Here is a 20,321-nt window from a genome sequence, read left to right as displayed (position 1 = left end):
TGCCATCAAGAAATATCAACATTATCTCTTGGCCAAAAAAGTCATATTTTTTGTAGACCATCAAGCCTTACTATACCTAGTAAATAAACCTTGCACCACGGGGAGAATCACCCGGCTATTGTTGTTAGAATTCGACTTTACTGTCACAGTAAGGAAGGAAACATAGTATGTGTTGGCCGACCACTTGTCCAGAATTCCAAATGGGGAACCAGCAACAACTGGTGTCGAATGATGAACTTCCTGATGCTTGTTTATTCAAGTTGGACATGGTAACGTAAGAGTGGAGCAAAGAAATATCAGAGTATCTAGCTTATGGTTTTCCCAGGACATACCTTTGAACAAAGATAAGATGCGGCGGCTTATCAAGCTTGCGGCACCTTATCAATTGATTGCGGGAGAACTATATAGGCTAGGAAAAGACAATATGCTCAGACGGTGCATAAGAGAGGATGAATTCGTAACCATATTGGAAGAGTCTCATTTCAGGGATAGCAGGTGGGCATTTTGCTGGAGAAATTACAGCTCGAAAAGTGCTTCAAGCAAGACTATGGTGGCCTATGTTATTCGGGGATGCCATGGAGCTTGTCAAAAGATGCAAGGAATGTCAACGTTTCGCTATTCCACAATAGAAGGACAAGATGCCGCTAACCCCCATCATCGTAAGGTAACCATTTGAGAAATGGGGGATAGATTTTGTGGGACCGATTAGTCCAGTGGCACATCCATCCCAAGCCTGGTACATAATCGTGGCCACGGACTATTTCACGAAGTGGGCGGAAGCCAGAGCTTCAAGGAAAGCTGATGTGTGAATAAATGCAAAATTTGTATATGAGTAAATCATATTGAGGTTCGGCTGCCCATTAGAATTAGTGAGTAATCGCGGCTCACATTTTATCAATGAGGTGATTAATCATTTACTTGTAGGATTCTTAGTGATCCATAAAAAATCATCACCTTCCTATCCACAAGCCAATGGTCAAGTAGAAAGTACCAACAAGATTTTGTGTACTATCTTGACAAAAAAGCTAGAAGCAAATTGAACAGATTGGGAGCATAAGCTTACAGCAGCTCTTTGGGCGGCCTACCGCACATCATATAAGGTAGCGCTGGGATATACTCCTTTTCGTCTAGCTTATGGTGTTGAAGTGGTTATGCCTATGGAATACCTAGTCCCAAGCTTAAGGATTGTCGTACAGGAGTGTCTAACTGAGAATGCATTAGTTGAAAGGTTAATTGACTTGGAAAAACTGGATGAGACTAGGTTGATAGCATCACATGGGCTCATGGTTGAAAAGTTATGCAGGAAACATTGGTTTGATAAAAACCTTAAGCAAAAAGAACTGAAAACGGGGGACCTTGTCCTCATGTATTGTATGGTGTGGAAAATGCTAGGAAAAAGAAACTTAAATACCGAGGCTTGGGACCATTCCGAGTATCAAAAATCACACCACAGGGGTCTGTCCGAATAGAAACAATTGAGACGGCATCCGAATGGAGGGTTATGTCAATGGGAGTAAACTAAAAAAATATTTCGGACCATTGACCCAAGAGATGCTCTTGCAAGAACATCTCTTAAAACAACAAAAACAGCTTGCAAAAGAAAAAATCCAGCAAGTGCGAGAAGAAGCTAAGGCTAGGCAAGTCAAAGCTAAAATGCATAAAGATCTGATACATGTCAACATGGCTTCCATAACCCTTGTGGTGGACGAAGAGGATATAAACATTGAGCCAACATGGCTTAAGTTGGGACTCACAATAGCTAAGGGCGTTGCCACAAGTATTGCATTAATAGATACAGGGTCAAGTCATAACTTGATCTCACGTGATAATTGGGTAGCCTTAGAAAAACTACACTCCTTGAACCCACGGATGCACAAGTTCATAGTGTGCACCTGACAACCACAAAGGTTGAGGGGTGTTTTAATGTCAATATTTCCATCAGTAATAATTCCTTGGTTGGAAAGGTGTTTGGGATGCCTGCAGGTACAATGGAGGAAGAGATGATTCTAGGACAATCCTAGATCTGTGCCAACAAATGCAATATCCAATGGGAAGAAAGAACAACATCATTGAGCATAGGTGAGAAGGTCATGTCCGTACTTTTATGGAACTCGGCAAACCAAGGGAAGCATATCAATGCAAAGGCAATACCTCAGAAAACAAAACCCGCACCCATTCCACAGAGCTTGCCTATACAATACCCAATATACAAGGGTAAACATAAATGGATGCTCAAGAATCAACTTAAGGATCAACCAGATAGGAAGGACACAATGAGTAATGTAAGGATTGAGGGGAAAATACAATTCAAAAGGACCTACTGCGAGCACAAGGCTCCTATCAAGGCAATGCAGCAATATGGGTACCCAAACCTAATTCCATGGCCAAAACCACAAACGATTCAAATCACCAACCAAAGAGATGTGATGGCTTACAACATCAACTTCCCGATCGCGCCAACACCACACCTACTCTTGTGTGGAGGAGAAAGAGAAATAAGTCAACTGAATTGAGAATGACCAAGGCATCCACAACTAGACACAACAACAAAATTGTTTAGTTGGGTAGAAGGAACAATAAGGAGCTCCCACATAGAGCTAAAACGACTGCATCAGCAAATGCCCAAAATTACCCAGGTGAACCCTTGGTTTTCATGGTGATAACAAAAGGTACAAGGTAAGCAATGCATCATCATATGCATGTTTGATTGTTTGAGCAGAGTAAGAAAAAGATTCAATCTTCTGCACTCCACATGAAACTGTAGAAAAAATGGCTCACGCCGTGAACCACACACTACAACCGTTCACGTCGTGAAGAACCGTTTATTAGCGTTTCACGCCTTGAAAGAGTTTGAGGAGTTTCACGTCGTGAAACGGTAAAATTTCGGCAACCAATTATGCAGTGACATGTGGCATTCTTCATTAAACGTAGCCGCCTTGTCCGACGGCTGCGTTATAAAATCAAATTTTCTTCTTTTCATGGTCATTTTGCATCATGTGTGAGCAGTTGTTCATTCATCGTGCATCTCCGAACCTTCTTCCATCATACAACTGCCCGACCGATCCCTTTCGAGGTGGGAGCTTAACCTCTTTCTTTTCTTTTCTTTCCTTTTTTCTCGTTTTTTATGATATCAATCAAATGCATGAATAAGCCCTCTAGATTCCTTGCTTTATAGAATATGTAATTCATCCCTCCCCTAAGAAACATTTACTTCCTCGTAAACAAAAGTAGAATACCACTTCTTTGAATTACTCATATATTTCCAAGTTGAACTTTCATCATGCACGTCCTTCCACTTTACTAGATACTTAAAACACTTTGTGTGATGAGTATGTCGTCCTCTTTTATTTAAAATTGTTTCAAGTTCATGTGCAAGGTGTTACTATAAATTCGACAAGAGTTTCCTTATTTGCCAAATTATCATCACCACCTAATTACGTGAGCGGTTAAAGAAGAAGCCCCCTCTATACTATACAACAAACTTGACATTGAAACCCAAGGTAAATCCCACATGCAACCTTCGAATTTCTTTTATAATTCCTTCCAACACATGCTTTGAAAATTCTCCCCCTAGCCCAATGCATTAAAAATGGGAGACTTGATTGTCATCTTCTCAACTTTACATGCGCCTCTTTATTATTATCAACGCTATTAAGGGCCTAACAACCACATGCTCACACTATGGCAAGCCCTCTAGACTTCCTACTTTTAGCAAGATATCTAACAAAAAGAATTCACTATCAAAGTGGACAAAAGTTAAAAGAAAATCTTCCAATTAATGTAGGCAAGGTTAACTTGAGTAGCCTTGTAAATGGTAGCTAACGTCTTGCCATGGAACCCACTCAAATGCCAATTCTAGGTTAAGCATGGAGTCATCCTTGGACACATCGTTTCCAAGCATTGAATCTCCACAAAGGAGAATAAGATCCGCGTGCCCTTAGAATTGCCGCCACCTATCACTACAAGGGGGTGAAGAGATTCATAGAGCATGTCACAAATAATTCAAAAAAATGAATCACTTCAAATCTTTTTGATGGAGATGCATCAAGGAAAAAACGCATCCATTACTTTGAATTACTTTGAAACTGTGTTGGAGTTATGGAATCCATTTAATCCTTCATGAATTGCTTTGAAATTATGTTGGGATTATGGAATCCATTCAAATTCTTCATAAACTACTTTGAAATTGTGTTGAATTATGAAATCCATTCAATTTTTCCATGAATTACCTTGAAATTGTGTTGGAATTATGGAATCCATTCAAAATTTTCATGAATTACCTTGAAATTGGGTTAGAATTATGGAATCCATTTTTTTGGCCGAGCTGTTGATGTGGGGCTCTCACAAAGGAAAAAGATGTAGAGGGAGAAAAAAGTCCTAAAATGAAGGGAGGGAGGTGTAAGTGGTGGAGTAGCGTGAGTAGAGAAAAGAGATTGGTGTCTTTAATAGTGCCAGGTTTGTTGTATGTCATAGAGAGCCCAGATTCTTCTTCAATAAAATGCCTAGCTGTGAATAGTCCTCACGTGCTTTTTTCTTAATCAACCTTGGCACCTTTTGATTTCTTCTAGAATTCCTTACAACCCATGCTTTGACTATTCTCCCTCTAGCCTAATGCATGACAAATGGTGAGACTTCATTTTCTCATCTTCTCAACTTAAATGTAATTAGTCAATAATACTAGGTGCCTCACATACCATGTTTGGCCACATGTCCACATTGGAAACCCTCTAGATTCTTTGCTTTATAGAATATGTAACGCATCCCTCCCCTTCGAAACGTCTACTTCCCCACAAACAAAAGTAGAATACACTTCTTTGAATTGCTTATCTTTCTCCAAGTTGAACTTTCATCATGCAAATCCTTCCACTTTACTAGATACTTAAAACACTTTGTATGTGCATGTTGTCCTCTTTTATTTAAAATTGTTTCAAGTTCATGTGCAAGGTGTTTCTATAAATTCGACAAGAGTTTTCTTACCTTCTAAATTATCATGACCACCTAGTTATGTGAGCGGTTATTATGAACAACCCAAGCACAAGGAGATGAGAGAGAAAAGAAATCATGGATTTCTAAAAAATAAGAGGAAAAAATCCCTTCCATCAATCCTTCGTATTCCCGAGTTTCCCTTCTTAATCTTCTCAATGTCTTTCACATACGGCAAAAAGGCCTGGGGTTGAGTACTAGTTATTTTTAAATATATGCTACCATAAGTTGTTAGCCATTGATTGGGCTAACAGTCAACGTCAGCAGCGTAGCTTCATATCCACGTAAAACTTTTGCAAGTTGGCCATTGATTGGCCCCCTTCCTGGCACGTCTGCCTGGCCACTTGCATAACCTGTTGGGCGTTCCGCCTTGCCTCCTGCCCATCCACACCTTCCATCAGAGCTTTCACTCCATGCTCCACAAAGCCCCTCTCCAACGCACCCTCCTCCGTCCTTTCCAGCTCCATCCCCACCTTCCACACATGGGCGATGTAGTGCGCATTCGACCTTTGCTCAGCTTCCCTCGGACAGCCCAATATCGGGACTCCCGCCCACAAGCTTTCCAAGGTTGAATTCCATCCACAGTGGGACAAAAACCCTCCCACTGCACTGTGTGCCAGCACCTCCACTTGGGGTGCCCAATTTATTATCAGCCCTCTCCCACTTGTCCTCCTCAGGAACCCCTCCGGCAGCACCTTCGACAATTCCCCATCGTAAGAATCTGCCCTAATCGCCCACAAAAATGGCTGCCCACTTCTCTCAAGCCCAGCTGCCAGCTCTTGGATCTCTTCCACAGACAAGCTTGCATAGCTGCCAAAGGCTATGTAGATAACAGAGGCCTTGGCTTGTGTACTGAGCCAGGCGATGCAATCCGGTTGCCCATCTAATGATGGGTTAAACTCGTGTTTAGTGTGGTGAAGCAAGGGGCCAATCGCATAAGCTGGGATATGGGCCACTTGGAGGGCTTGGAAGGCAGTGGGCTCTAGCTCGGATAGAGTGTGGATGAGGATCCTTTCTGCGCGCTTTACACCGGCAGCAACCTCACCGCATAAATGCGCAAATGGGTTAGAAGGCTGAGCAAAACGAAGTTCTTTGGGATAATGCTCGGAAGGGAAGGGGGGAAGGCCAGGGATGTCTAGCATAAGTGGGCTCTCGCTCTTCCATAGTTTAGGCGAGCCTGGTTAAGAATCGTAAAACTGTGAAAGGATTAGCAAAACAATTAACAAACTGAGTTAATATCCATTCTGTTATATTAGCAATCACCAATACCTTTGTCGGGGAATATACCCTTGGAGAAGAGTGCCGGGACGTTAGAAACCATCAAATACGCCATGGCAGTAGAGGTCCAATAATCAACTCTAGGAATGCCTGCTGTGTCCGCAATATCTTGAGTCCAAGGCACAAATGAGTCGGAAATGAGGCAAGTGACGCCGTTGTCCTGGAGCCTTAGCTTCTCGAGGAGCTTCTCGAGGCCGTCTTTCATGGCAGGGGTGACTGCGACGGCCATGTGGTTTTTGTCGGCCTCCAACCCATCTTCAACAACATGGATGCGAATGGAGGGGTCCTGGGAGGAAGAGAGGCGCTTCTGCTGCTTGACCTTGTTGTAGTATGAGGAGAAGTAGACAAAGGAGACAGAGAAGCCGACAGAAGACAGGGCGCGTGCGAGAAGCATGCAGCCATTCACATGGCCTTGGCCAGATGCTGGCACAACAAGAGCATGAGGAGGACGAGCCATAGCCATCTCTGCAGGGAGGGCTGCGCTGAGACAGTGCGCAGAGGGTAACAAGACTCAAGAGCAACGTTTACCCCTTTATATATGTATAGATATGATTCAATTATATATATATATATATATAGAGGGGTGATCCCGGAACCCGAACCTACGGAGCAACCTCCGACACTGACGTCACCCTCTTTTGTCCCTTATGCCAGCAAGAAGTTTGTTTAGGACCACCCCCTCCGTCAAGTCTTTATTCAAAGTTCCAGAACTAAACGCTTCTCTACACATTTCCCATATTATCAATGTGGGCAAAATTGATAAGAGCTACCCAGCATTCATCCTGCTCTATATTCCTCTCAAGCCAATTGGATTCTGCAGCATCAATACTTTGTTTAACCAGTTTAAGCATGCTACTTTCTGCAGTAAATATTGATCTGGAGCCATCTTCCTTGAGACTCAAAATAGCCCCTAGATAATCCACCCATCTTTTGGCCACCACTTCCTCTATATCTTGAATCACTAATCCCTAATATTTCCAACTATCTCCCTATTGTCTCTCTCTTGAGCTAATTTAAATAGATGTCTATCAGGTTTCTTTTTTGAGGAAAAGGCACTCCTTTTGAGGACACCCAATCTGAACACTACCAGTTTGTCACATCCTCCTCTCTGAGGCTCAATTGACATTTTGTGTACAGGTTGATTTCCTCATCTCCAATTGTCTTTTTCTTTGAAATGCCTCTAGTTGGTCACTTCACCTTTTTTCCTCATCTCCAATTGTCTTTTTCTTTGAAATGCCTCTACTTGGTCACTTCACCTTTTTCTTCTCTCTTTCCTCTCATAAGCTCTCAGCTTCCCTACCCTTCTAATGACTCCCTGCATTTCAATAGCAAAAGACCTTCAGGCTCCTTCACACCGATGCCTCTTCTCCTTAATCTGCTAATAGCTTCTTTAGTACATTTTATGAATAGTTCATCTCTCAATAAAGAGTTGTTTACCCTTAATTTCCTAATAAGAAAGTGACTCAATTTCTCTTCTTCCCCATCTCTAATATGCCACTCCCACTTTAAGGGCATATGATCTGAAAGAGAAGAAGAATTATCAATCTTAATCTCTATGGTATGAGGAACCCAAGAATCTTGGTGACTAAAAAAGACCATATCCAGCCTAGACGAAGAACCAAAGTATTGTAGGTTGAAGTATGTATGGCTAGGATGATCAGATCCCCATTCCCCCAAACTCCATCCATCCACAAGTCCCAACTTTCCTCTAAGTTCTCCCCATTTCTTTTTCTCTTGCCCCATCAAGATGGTGCGTCCTCCACATCTATCACACTAACAAAGTCTTGTGGGCTAGACACATTTAAAAAAAAACTACTAGCATGACCCATCTCCTATGGGCAAGAGTATTCTTGCATGCATAAAAACACAGACTTGTCCCCTCGGGGGAAAGTAGAGATAGGCCTTATATTTGACGCTCATTTTGGGCCTCATGGTCCTCAATTTGGAAACCTATATATGAACACACCATGCTTGCCATATTTATCCATGTAGGAGCTCCTAAAGCACTTACTTTTCTTTGAATAAAGCACCAAACCTGCCACCCATAAATATATATCTAGCATTCCAATCCAATGTAGTGACAATCTTAACATATGTGAGCAAAGCATTAAAACTATCTTTGGGCAATTGGATTATCTCTCCTTGGAAGCCTATACTTCTTGCCTCCATCTGTCCAAAATATATATATATATATATAAGATAATAACATTAGCTATTGCAAGATATAACTTTTAAAGAAAAAAAAGCTGAAAGATAAAACCTTACAAAACTCATTCAGTGGATCAATATTTGAGATGAATGGAATTTGAACAGGCTTATAGATGACAAATCGGAAAATTCGTAATAACCAGTGCCTATGCACCAAAAATCTAACTTATTAGGCTTTTCATAGTCTACAAACATTACATGTACATGAAGCTGATCTGCAATTTTCACAATCTTAGATTGTAAATTCCACAAGGAGCCCAAAGCTCTTGTTATAAGTGTCTTCACCATACAAAACTAGCAATAATCTAGATTTTAAAAAATAAAGATATTTCCTGTTTCAAAAAATATATCAATAATAATTTATATTTATAATTAAATGTAAAAATAAATACATAAAAAGCAAGTTTTTATAGCATAATACACGTGTGCTCTCTAATAGTTTGATCATTAGAGATGATGTTACTTGTCCTTCCCAAGACGAGAGGTCTATAATTGAGCCATAAAGATTAAATAGATTATGGTAAACAATAATGACTATACTATAAAACAAACATTGAGACAAATACCTTCAATATCTTGTCCATCGCCATAAGTAAATGAAAATGATATCCTTGCCACATCCATCCTAAGCAATATACCCGTGATATCAAATACGACACTACACTTCAATAATCATTTACATAAGATTTTGAGCTCTCTCTCTCTCTCTCTCTCTCTCTCTCTGGACATTAAGTTTTTCAAACCGAGTAAGAAAAAATAATAATTCCACTATAAATGAAAGCAAGTCAAAAGCAAAAAACTTGCTTATCCAAATGTTATAAAAACAAAGATGAACTCACCGTGTCCCTACAACCATCTTAAGAATTTGACCACCCCTTGGGAAATAGATGGAACACTCCATACTTGGGGATCTACATGGTGGCTTTACCTCAATGTCAACCATTTAATCCACACAATGTAAGTAGATTTATATATATTAATTCAATATTACCAGCAATGGTAACGCTAGTGTGGGAGATAAATTGAAGAAATTTTATCTTTGCATCACAATAAAATAATTATCATTATAAAAGAAACATCAATAAACTTGAAAGCGTGCACACTTATTTACTGAAAGACAACAAAGATTGCACATGTCACATCTTTGCAAACATTCTCCTTCCAAATACTTACTTGATTGATACAAAGATAACTATGAATGTAGTCTCTGAAGTTTATAGGCTGCTGTATTCGTTGATAGCTAGATTACATTTACATTCTTCTGCATGATGCCATTTTCAATACCTCTTTGTAGACATCATTGGCTGTGTAGACTTTGTTTATACCTTCAATGTTGCTTTCATGGTCCACAATATTCTTTACACACACTTTCACTATATCTGATGATCTAAATGTGACATAGTAACATACAATTTTCCATGTGTGAATACTTGTGTGGCCAAATAAAGTCCCAACGCACTCAATGTTTGTCCTTGTTAGGACTTATTTATTGATATACCAAAAGCTAGCCTCACACAAAATTATATGGGCTATTACCTTTGATACCACATGTGCTAGAAGCATTGAGAACCAATGGGATTTTGAAACATGAGTATGCAATACATCCATTTGAAAGTAATAATGTAGCTATTCCAAATGATGCACATGCCAAAGCAACTTGATCTTCTCCACGTACTCGAGATAGCAAGGCATTATAAAGATATGTTTTGCCTAATCCACCTAGTCCATCAAGGAAAAAAACACCACCATTGCTTAAAGAAACAGCCTCAAGGATGGTATCAAATGCTCTTGATTGGCAACTATTTAGACTCCTTTCCATGGAAACAGCCAAATCAGCTTGTTGAATAGAATCAAACATCATCTCTTCCATCAACAAACCATTATTGACAGTAGCAACCCTTCAAAATTATTTAGCCGTTTTCTATATTGTTGTAAGAGATCTTGCATGTGTAATACAGCTTGATTCTTAGCCATATAATGACAAACAGCAACATTAGTATACCTTCTCTCTATAAGCTACAAAAAAAAATCATCTAAAAGTTTGGTAGAGAATTTGTTCCAAAGCTGTCTAGGAGTTATAGGCTCACAAAAAACTAGAATAATGACAAAAAGTTGACACAGTTGGAATCCTGTTTTCTGAAATGCAGCTTTTTGAAGTCACATATATTACTCCTCATTACTCTCTAACATTCCTCTAGCTTCACATGTAGTCTTAAAATAGGGATACAAATATACATTTACTGTTCGTACATCCTTGAAAGATTCACTGTTCGTACATCCTTAAAATAGGGATACAAATATACATTCACTGTTCGTACATCCTTGAAAGATTACAGCCTTTACACATTGTGAGTAACATGTGTAGGTAGTATTGCTCGCATGTACTTGGGCTAACATTATACACATATTCAATCATATTTTACCTTTTTCTTTTAGTCCATGATCAAAGAGCTGTATTCCACACCCACTTGCAAGTGAAATCAACATATAGCAAGCCATTTGCATCTGCATATAATTGATTAGCTCTAAACCATTCAGTGAGAGTAGTTCTTTGGTTTCTATCACGACTAATTATATCACACAAATCATCATGGTCATTAAATATAGCATTATTACATGTAATTGATTAGCTATGAACCATTCGATGAGAGTAGGTCTTTGGTTTCTATCATGACTAATTGCATCATGTAAATCATCATGGTCATTGTTGAATATAACATTATTTTGCATCGAAAGATTAACATGCAACCTTTCTATATTATGTTTTTTATCATGTAATTCATATTGGTATAAGCACACAAACTTGCCTTCGTGCGTCTAGATATTGACTAACCTTATCAATAACCCCATGTGTATCTTACAACTCTATAGTAGCTCTATCATGTCATTTGTATACATACTTGTACAAATATTTCACTACCAGAATGGTAGAGCATACTTCTATGTTAATATGGGCTTTGTATCTCATAGAAAGAAAAGAGTTATATGGAACAACCCATTGACTATCCACCCTATGATCCTTTACTTGGAGGAAACTACCATCGTTTCACCACATGTAAGTTGGATATCCATTGTCATCAACCATAGTAGTCTCAAAAAACTTTCAAGGATAACGATGTTTTCAACTCCCATTAACCATGCAGGGAGAGCACATATTTAGTTTCCCATATGGTTTATGGACATGACAATGACTAATTATGTTATACAACTTAGGAAACATTGCCTTATCTGGAAGTTTAGCACATACCAACTTATCATAGTGAGCAATCTGAGTAGGTTTACATCCACTTTTCAATATCAATAATATATGTGCATGTGGCAAGTCTCTTTTTTAAATTCAATAACAGAAACGAATCCCACTACCCTTAGAAATAATGCTTTTTTCACCAATAAGTGCATCATATCCTTATTCTTCTCATAGAAGCCCGTGCCATCAAGTCATGTCAATAGTCCCCCCCATATATGTAGATGGTAGAACTATCCTACATCGAGCAATGCCCCTAGAGACTCTATTGATCCCATCGCTTATATTAACCATATCTGCAACCCCTTGGTATACTTCAGCACGCAATGCTTTCTGGTTATTACATATCCATACTAATCTTGATTCTTCCATGCTTCTATATGCATCAACAATGTACTGTTACAAAAGTCGACCACTGCATAGAAGGTAGGTGTTTTTATCTTTCCTTATTTCTAATCTATATGCATAATATTGTAGTTGAGTTATAGTCTTTATCTCCTCATTTGAACCTTGTCTATTCCTACCATGGAATGGAATTCCAACATGCAAACCATCCTCTCCTCTTGGAGGAAACAGAATATATAATAGAGGTATATATGAACGATGTAAGTTAGATATTATTTTTATAACACATGTGTGAGGCATTATTTGAATATCTCTATTACCTACAAAAAAATGATCCCCTTGCCGACATGATAGCAGCTACCTCTCTACCCATAGGAACCGGGTATTACCTTGAGGTTGATTTAGCTTCAGTGACCATTCTCAAATTTGCATGTGAACTAGACTGTAACATTTCTCTCATTGTACAAAATGCACAAACGTACGGATTGTGTTCATACATCATCTTTTGTAATGTTTCAAGCATGTTATGATTTAAAGAAGACATCCCATGAAGTCTATTCTCTGATTCATACTCCGTATTATACACATATAATTGGGTAAATTGAGGAGCCACATCTCATGTTTCATCAGCTATTATAGAACCAATACGATGATAGGTAGTACCATGGATTTGAAAATTAAATACAACTCCTCCCTAGTGAACTGATTATCCAAGTGAGCACCCAGTGAAACAAATGCCAAGGCATTGTTATAAGTACATATATTCTTCTTGTATTCCTTACTTACATTATCATTACCAAAGTAGCAGATCAACCAATTTAGGAGGCGGCTTTTCCAAAGGGCGGTGAAGAGACATTTCCACTTGCACAACAGTGTTTGCCCACATATTGTCGAAGCTTTCTTGATGCTTCACATTTTAAAATTAGTGCACCACAAAAATGGCACTTATAAGCAAGGGTCCCTAAAGAGTGAAGAGTATAATCTCCGAAACATAATACCATGGTTGCCATAGAAAATAGGTGAAAAATTATCAATAGAACAATAGAAAACATGTTGAAAATTATCAATACGACCAATCTCATCTATGGAGGGCAGCTCATCTAAATCAAAAGAAATAGGGCCTCATGCCATATCTCTATGTGCCTGAAGATTTTGATGTTCATTGATAAGTTCTTAAAGGACCATAGCAGTAGGAATTGCTCTGTTACCCGAATCTAAGTGGATTCTAGCATAAAATTCTCTATGCTCCTCCTCATCTTCAACCCTTCCAAATGTTTTGATTTCAAGTACTCCATTAAATTAGCATCAATTTATTTTCGAATGTAAGCCCTTGCTTTGCAAACAATTATGGCGAGATACACATATTGCATCCAAAATTTGTAGCCAATGAACTTGGTTCAAACTTAGGTATATACATCTCCTAACCATCTTCAACCTCCTTCGAAGAAAAAAAGCAAATACTAATTTACTTTTTATAAACATGCTTAGCTTCAAACGGACAACAAAATATTATCTTATTACATTTATTCTACTTCAAGTGCCATTATCCTTACATAGGATCTTGGACGCGTATATCACACATGTGATACTACTGTCAAAGATAGACTCTGCACAGTAGCAAACATGATGTAATTATTAGAGAAATTTATAATAGAAAAATGTGTCTAGCAATAACAATCCATTTACATCGTGTCGCTAATTTCTATGTATGACACTGTGACACAAAGTTGGGGTTTGGACTTCGGTCACTTCTTAGAATCAAAACACACTTGTATGAAACCTCACAGCCTCCTCACCTCCCTTTCTCTCCCTAGGTTAAGATAAAGATATACACATCAAAGGTGAGATCATAATTCATGAAAGAAGGAAAGATGAAAGGCTCAGGAGCAGCAAGAATTTCTGCCAGTCTGGCAACTCCAAACAAGAGGGCAATTCTTTGTTGGAAGAAAATCTTCCGACTCAGGATTATGTGAATGGAAACATACAGGGAATGTTGGTAAGGTTCATCCGTTCGAATTGGGCGATTTGGACGGAACATATTAAAGCAAAAGAATATAGCAATCACTTACAAGAGGATAAGAAGACACATGGGGTTTGCCTTTTGATAAGAGATTAGGAAGAATTAATCATGATTAAGAAGAAATAGTTGGCCAAAAGTCTATAAAAATAGAGATACACAGAGAATTACAGTTTTAAATCCATAAAGGCTGTGCAAGAGAGGATTACATACGTGCGTAGATCTTGAAGAGAGCTTCGCGCCTATATAAAAACTTTCAAAAACGGGCAATCGAGCGAAAAGTTATGAGCATTTTACTACAAGACTATAAAACTGCCAAAATTCGCCTTAAAAATAGCAACTTTGGGAGAAATTCTGATCATAAATGAAGTAAGGGATTAAGATATTAGTTACATGAGTGGAAAGAGCATATAAAGAGCTTCCTAGATATATGATCAATTTTAGAAAACAATACCCAAGTGATGAGTAATTACTGGTTGAAATTTAGAAATTGGACCACAAAAACTGCACTTCCCTCTCTTTGCATGAAACCTCAATTTTCACATAGCCTCTTGCCTTTCATCTCCTTCATGATTCAAGCTAGAGGGTAAGGGTTAACATTGCTCAGCGAAAAATCGTAAAGATTTACCTATGGTCCCCAAAGTCTTTTCGCATGCTCATTACCACTAAAACCATTGGTACCTCCAAAGGAGGGCGGCAATAAGGCAAGGGCTACCTTGAGAAGTCACAGGCCCACCAAGATAATAACTCCTTATCCCACTTATCGTAACTCCAAAGGAGGGCGGCAATAAGGCAAGGGCTACCTTGAGAAGTCACAGGCCCACCAAGATAATAACTCCTTATCCCACCAAGATAATAACTCCTCATGAATCATCAAAGAGGTCCAAAATTGGGTTAAGCATGAGGAGCTAATGCTAAATGAGATATTCACATGTAAAGAGAGTGTTTGAATAAGGGTTTGAAAGATAAGAGAGTGGCAATGATACAAAATGCTCAATTGAGAAGGATTCATTCCCTTGATTTGAAAGGGAGAGGAGGGCTCCTTTTATAGGTGGAGATTCACCCTCTCTTCCATTGTTACAAATTACAACATAAAAATCTTCAACCCTTCAGTGACATAAGGGTAGATGTCATCATCAATTGTCCTCTTAGGCTAAGTCTTCTATTGATTATTAAATTGAAGACTTTTTGACTTTGAGAGTGTGATGAGATAATAGCCAAGTCTAAGTGGCATGTAGGTGGAGATCCCACTTACACATGGCAGAATTCTCCTCTTCCACGTAGGCATTCTAGAAGAATCTTTCCCAATTATGCACCTACACACACTCCTCCACATGCCTTCCACACTCCCCAACTTGCAGCCTTATGGTGAATACCATATTAATAATACAATTAAAATCCATGTGAGCATGAAGGCCCACTTTTATTTTCCACATCACTAGCCTATCTACCATATCAAAGTATTTATCAAGCATACTTGTGGCATTTACAATGTGTGCACCCTAAATCAAGCAAAACCATTATATTTGAAGATAGAATGCTATTATCAAGATAGATGCCAATCCGCCGCATCACCATGCCGTTATTCCATTGTGGGTGCCACAATCTTCTTGGACAAGCTTCCACCTTATTACCATTGAGAAACCATCAAAATATGCACAAAATTGAAAATGAAAGATATCAATTTTTCATGTCACATCTTTCTCCCCCCCTAGCAGATCCTCCATGCTTGTCTTGGAGGTCTACTGGCCATGGTGCTCGAGGATAGAATATCTTTAGCCGGTACTCATTGGCATGTCCAGGAACCTCCTGGCCACTCTGTATCCTCTAGAAGATAGGTGTTATTTTTAAACTTTTGCTTTATCCTGAAGGGGCCTTCCCAGCGTCGAAGAAGCTTCTTATCTAGCCATTTCTCCACACGGCCATCATACCTCTTTTCCTCCTGGATCAAATAAAACTATCCCCCCAGCCCCACATTGCCTGGAAGGGCTAAAGGCTCTATCAAAATGCATAGTGAAAGCAGTTGGTGGCGTTTCCAAATCTTGAAGCTCACAAATCCACTTTGCAAACTTCCCTCTTGCAGGATTGGGTTTGCGGACCAAGAATTGTAAAGAAGGTTGAGATGTGAGGAAGAAAAAAGGGCGAGGTAACAAGTATGACCTGAACTTCTTTACTACGAAAACAAGAGACAAACCACCTTTCTCCATTATTTCACCATACGTCTTCTCGACATCAGTGAGTTGTCGGCTTACATAATACACTGGTTGCATATGCCCTTGCTCTCCCTTTTGCAAGAGTATAGCACCCACTGAATGTGATGAGACACTTGGGTTTACATAAAAGTCCTCCCCCCACCTAGGAGGCTGCACAATTGGACTTTGACTCATGCATTCCTTGAGTAAACAAAAAGATTGAATTTGATCGGGCCCCCATTGGAAAGAAACATTCTTCTTTGTTAACAGATTTATAGGATACATCTTCTCAGAGAACATGTCAACAAAGCATTGGTAATACTTTGTTTTACCCAAAATCCTCCTTACCTCCCTTACATTGGTAGGTGGGAGGGCCACAATTGCCTGCACCTTCTCAAGATCCATCTCTATGCCTTCTTCAAAGATAACATGTCCCAAGAGAACCACCTTCCTTCGTGCCAAGCAGCATTTTCTAGGATTAAGACACCCTTTTGCATCATCAATACTTTGCAAGGTCAACCTCAACTTTTTCAAGTGATCCATGCGGCTTGAATAAATGCAAAAATCATCCAGAAAGACCCTTATAAACTTTCCCAAGTAAGGTGCAAATACCTGACTCATGAGCATTGAAAAGTTACTGGTGTATTGGTCAAGCCAAATGGCATCACCCTATAGGCATACACTCCCCAAGGGGGGTGATAAATGAGGTTTTCCTTTGATCTTCTTCACAAATCTGGATTTGAAAGTATCCAAAGTATCCATCACACACTGAATACAACTCATGACCTGCAACTTGATCCAAAATCTCATCTTGAAAGGGTAGAGGATAATAATCCCTCTTTGTGCATGCATTCAGAGGGCGAAAGTCCACACACACACGCCATTTTCCACCCTTTTTGGGAGTGACTACAATTGGGGAAATCCACTCTGAATTTTTTACTGGAAAAATAAATCCAGCTTCAAGCAAATTAATTACCTTCTTCATAAGCACCTCTGCTTGCACTACTGCCGCTGTACCACTGGCTTACTTTGGGGCTTGAGATCAATCTTGTGCTCTACTAGGGTAACTTGGTGTACTTGTGAGTAGCTGTTTGCAAAAAGGTTAGGAAATCCATCCAACATTTTTAAGTAATTCTCCCTTTCAGTACCTGCTCTATGGACTCATCAAGAAGAAGTTCATTCTGTTGGTGAAGACTAGTGATGTCCACATCTCCTTTCTTGCACGTGGTTGAAGAAGCTTCCCCTTCCAAGGCTCCATTGTCTTCAGCATCCCCTCGATCACTTTCTAGGGAAAGACCAAATGCAACTCCCTCCACCTCCCCTTCTGAGATGGAATCCTCGGAGCTACCACTTGTCTCTTCTTCATCGGATGACTCTGACTCTGAACTTTCGGAAGTTGAAGGTTCACCTCTTACCACTTTCTTGCGACGACTCTTGATGTTGTAGTGGACCTTCTTATTCTCACCTTGTAGAATAAGATCACCTGTCTCTCACTTTTGAATTGCCTTCACCTGGCGAAGCCATGGCCTACCCAATATCAATGGGTAAGCCCTAGCATTAGGCTTTGTAGGAATGACCTGAAAAGTTGTAGACACAGAAATACCACATACATCCACTCCCAAATTCCTGACAATTCCTAAGGTTTTCACCCTAGTATTATCAGCAAGTTTGATGCGATAGGGAGAGTTGGTAGAAGACAACTTTAAATCAGCATCTTTCATTGTTTTTTCACTCATGACATTGATTGACGCACCTCCATCAATGTATGCATTAGAAATTGTTTACCCCTCAATGATGACATCAATCACAGGCACATCATCTCCTACATCAATATCTACCTTTTTAGCCATAGGAGTCCCATTATCCCTCTTCTTCTTTTTCTTAGATTCCCTTGTGCTAGCCAGCTTACCCCATTCCTTTCTGAGCTTTGGAGAGAGTGCCAAAAGCTACCCAAATGTGATTTGTGTTGTTTTCTCCCTAAGATCTGTTAAGAGGTCATAACTAAGAGATCCTTGTCCAAGAGGAAAGTCAAATTATCCAATTTTTTCTAGACGACTTCTTCTTCTTCTTATTTTTCTCCTCTTCTTCAGATTTATCTTCTTGTTGTTCTTCTTCTTGACTCCTAGTTTTACGACCCCTTTTTGCCATTAATGGCATCAATGTTTCCCCTTCTTCTTTTGAGCATGTTTCCTCTAAAATTGCTAAACTTTTATCCTCTCTTTTCCTTAATTTTGGACACTCAGTGCGATAGTGCCCCTTCTCTTGACATTCATAGCATGTGACACTACTTCTATCCCTAGGTCTATCCTCAACTGGTGGAACCCTAGGTGGCCTTATATTGACTAAGTGTAACTTCAAATCAGCAAATTCTGCCATAAGTTGTGCAATGTTATGATCCAAGGATGGAGCTTGTACCTGAGATGTTGAGGCTATCTCTACTCGTGGTGGGGTCGGCACACTCAAGGAAGATTGGAATGTGGACTCAATATGAAGAGTGGCCTCCTTCTTCACAGCAATACGAAGAGCCTCTTTAAAATTAGTGGGATCTTTGCTAAGAACTTTTCCATGCAAGCGGGGATCCAAAGCCCTGATAAATTTGCTCATCTTAAGGTGCTCCATTGCTAAAGAACTCTTTGAATCTCCCATAGAGGGTGAAAAAGAAGAAGCAACAACATGTAAAGCAGCTTGTTGATATTTGATGAACAAGGCTTCATACCGCACTGAAAAGGTAGAAACTGACTCTCCTTCCTTTTGGAAAATCTGATCCAATTGCTATAGTAAAGCATTTGGTGACTCCACTATCCCAAATCTCTCCTTCATTACTTTGGTCAACCTTTCCCAATCATTCTTAGACTCCTCTAGCAAAGCCTCATGCCAAGTTAAGGCCACACCCTCCAAGAAATCTGGAAGTATTTCTGCCCTCTCCTTCATAGACCAACCCGTCAAGCGGCATGCTCGGTTAAACTCTCAGAGATAACTCCTCGGGTCTTCTCCTTCCAATCCTTGGAACATCGGAATGTTGAACATCGTGCACCAAAAGATGAGTAGCAACAAGGAAAATTTACTTATTTCAAAATAACTTTCCTTTAATCATGCGGGACCTTGAGGTTAAAATAGAATAATTCTAAGTAAAACCTGCCCGTCAACTCCACCAAAAGATGTGACACAAAGTTGGGGTTTGGACTTCTGTCACTTCTTAGAATCAAAACACACTTGAATGAAACCTCATAGCCTCACCTCCCTTTCTCTCCCTAGGTTAAGATAAAGATATACACATCAAAGGTGAGATCATAATTCATGGAAGGAAAGATGAAAGGCTCAGGAGCAGCAAGAATTTCTGCCAGTCTAGCAGCTCCAAACAAGAGGGCAATTCTTTGTTGGAAGAAAATCTTTCGACTCAGGATTATGTGAACGGAAACATACGGGGAATGTTGGTAAGGTTCATCCATTCGAATTGGGCGATTTGGACGGAACATATTAAAGCAAAAGAATATAGCAATCACTTACAAGAGGATAAGACACATGAGGTTTACCTTTTGATAAGAGATTAGGAGGAATTAATCATGATTAAGAAGAAATAGTGGCCAAAAGTCTATAAAAATAGAGATACACAGAGAATTGCAGTTTTAAATCCATAAAGGCTCTGCAAGAGAAGATAACATAGATGCGTAGAGCTCGAAGAGAGCTTCGCGCCTATATAAAAACTTTCAAAAATGGGCAACCGAGCGAAAAGTTATGAGCATTTTACTACAAGACTATAAAACTTCCAAAATTCGCCTTAAAAATAGCAACTTTGGGAGAAATTCTGATCATAAATGAAGTAAGGGATTAAGAAATTAGTTACATGAGTGGAAAGAGTATATAAAGAGCTTCCTAGACATATGATCAATTTTAGAAAACAATACCCGAGTGATGAGTTGAAATTTGGGTATTGGGCCACAAAAACTGCACTTCCCTCTCTTTGCATGAAACCTCAATTTTCACATAGCCTCTTGCCTTTCATCTCCTTCATGATTCAAGCTAGAGGGTAAGGGTTAACATTGCTTAGCGGACA

General features: G+C 39.4%; 1 protein-coding gene across 1 annotated transcript; it reads right to left on the bottom strand.

The window, feature by feature from the left end:
- Positions 1 to 5,077: 5,077 nt before the first annotated feature.
- Positions 5,078 to 6,771, bottom strand: LOC147636344 (UDP-glycosyltransferase 85A7-like). The gene is made up of 2 exons (XM_086801776.1): positions 6,253 to 6,771; positions 5,078 to 6,160 (listed from the first exon to the last, which is right to left on the bottom strand). Exons 1-2 carry the CDS (start codon positions 6,722 to 6,724, stop codon positions 5,244 to 5,246), a joined length of 1,389 nt encoding a protein of 462 aa, XP_086657902.1. The 5' UTR covers positions 6,725 to 6,771; the 3' UTR covers positions 5,078 to 5,243.
- Positions 6,772 to 20,321: the final 13,550 nt, after the last annotated feature.

This window comes from Cibotium barometz, chromosome 8 (assembly GCF_041138505.1).
Source record: "Cibotium barometz isolate CiBa-2024 chromosome 8, ASM4113850v1, whole genome shotgun sequence".
NCBI lineage: Eukaryota > Viridiplantae > Streptophyta > Polypodiopsida > Cyatheales > Cibotiaceae > Cibotium > Cibotium barometz.
Note: the sequence above shows the minus strand (reverse complement) of the source record. Positions and strands in the feature narration are given on the sequence as shown.

What these genes read in the sequence shown, in the direction of transcription:
- LOC147636344 (XM_086801776.1), bottom strand. Translation starts at nt 6,724, where the DNA reads ATGGCTATGGCTCGTCCTCCTCATGCTCTTGTTGTGCCAGCATCTGGC. An exon ending in GGGTATATTCCCCGACAAAG is followed by an intron (nt 6,161 to 6,252) that starts GTATTGGTGATT and finishes ATTCTTAACCAG; the next exon opens with GCTCGCCTAAACTATGGAAG.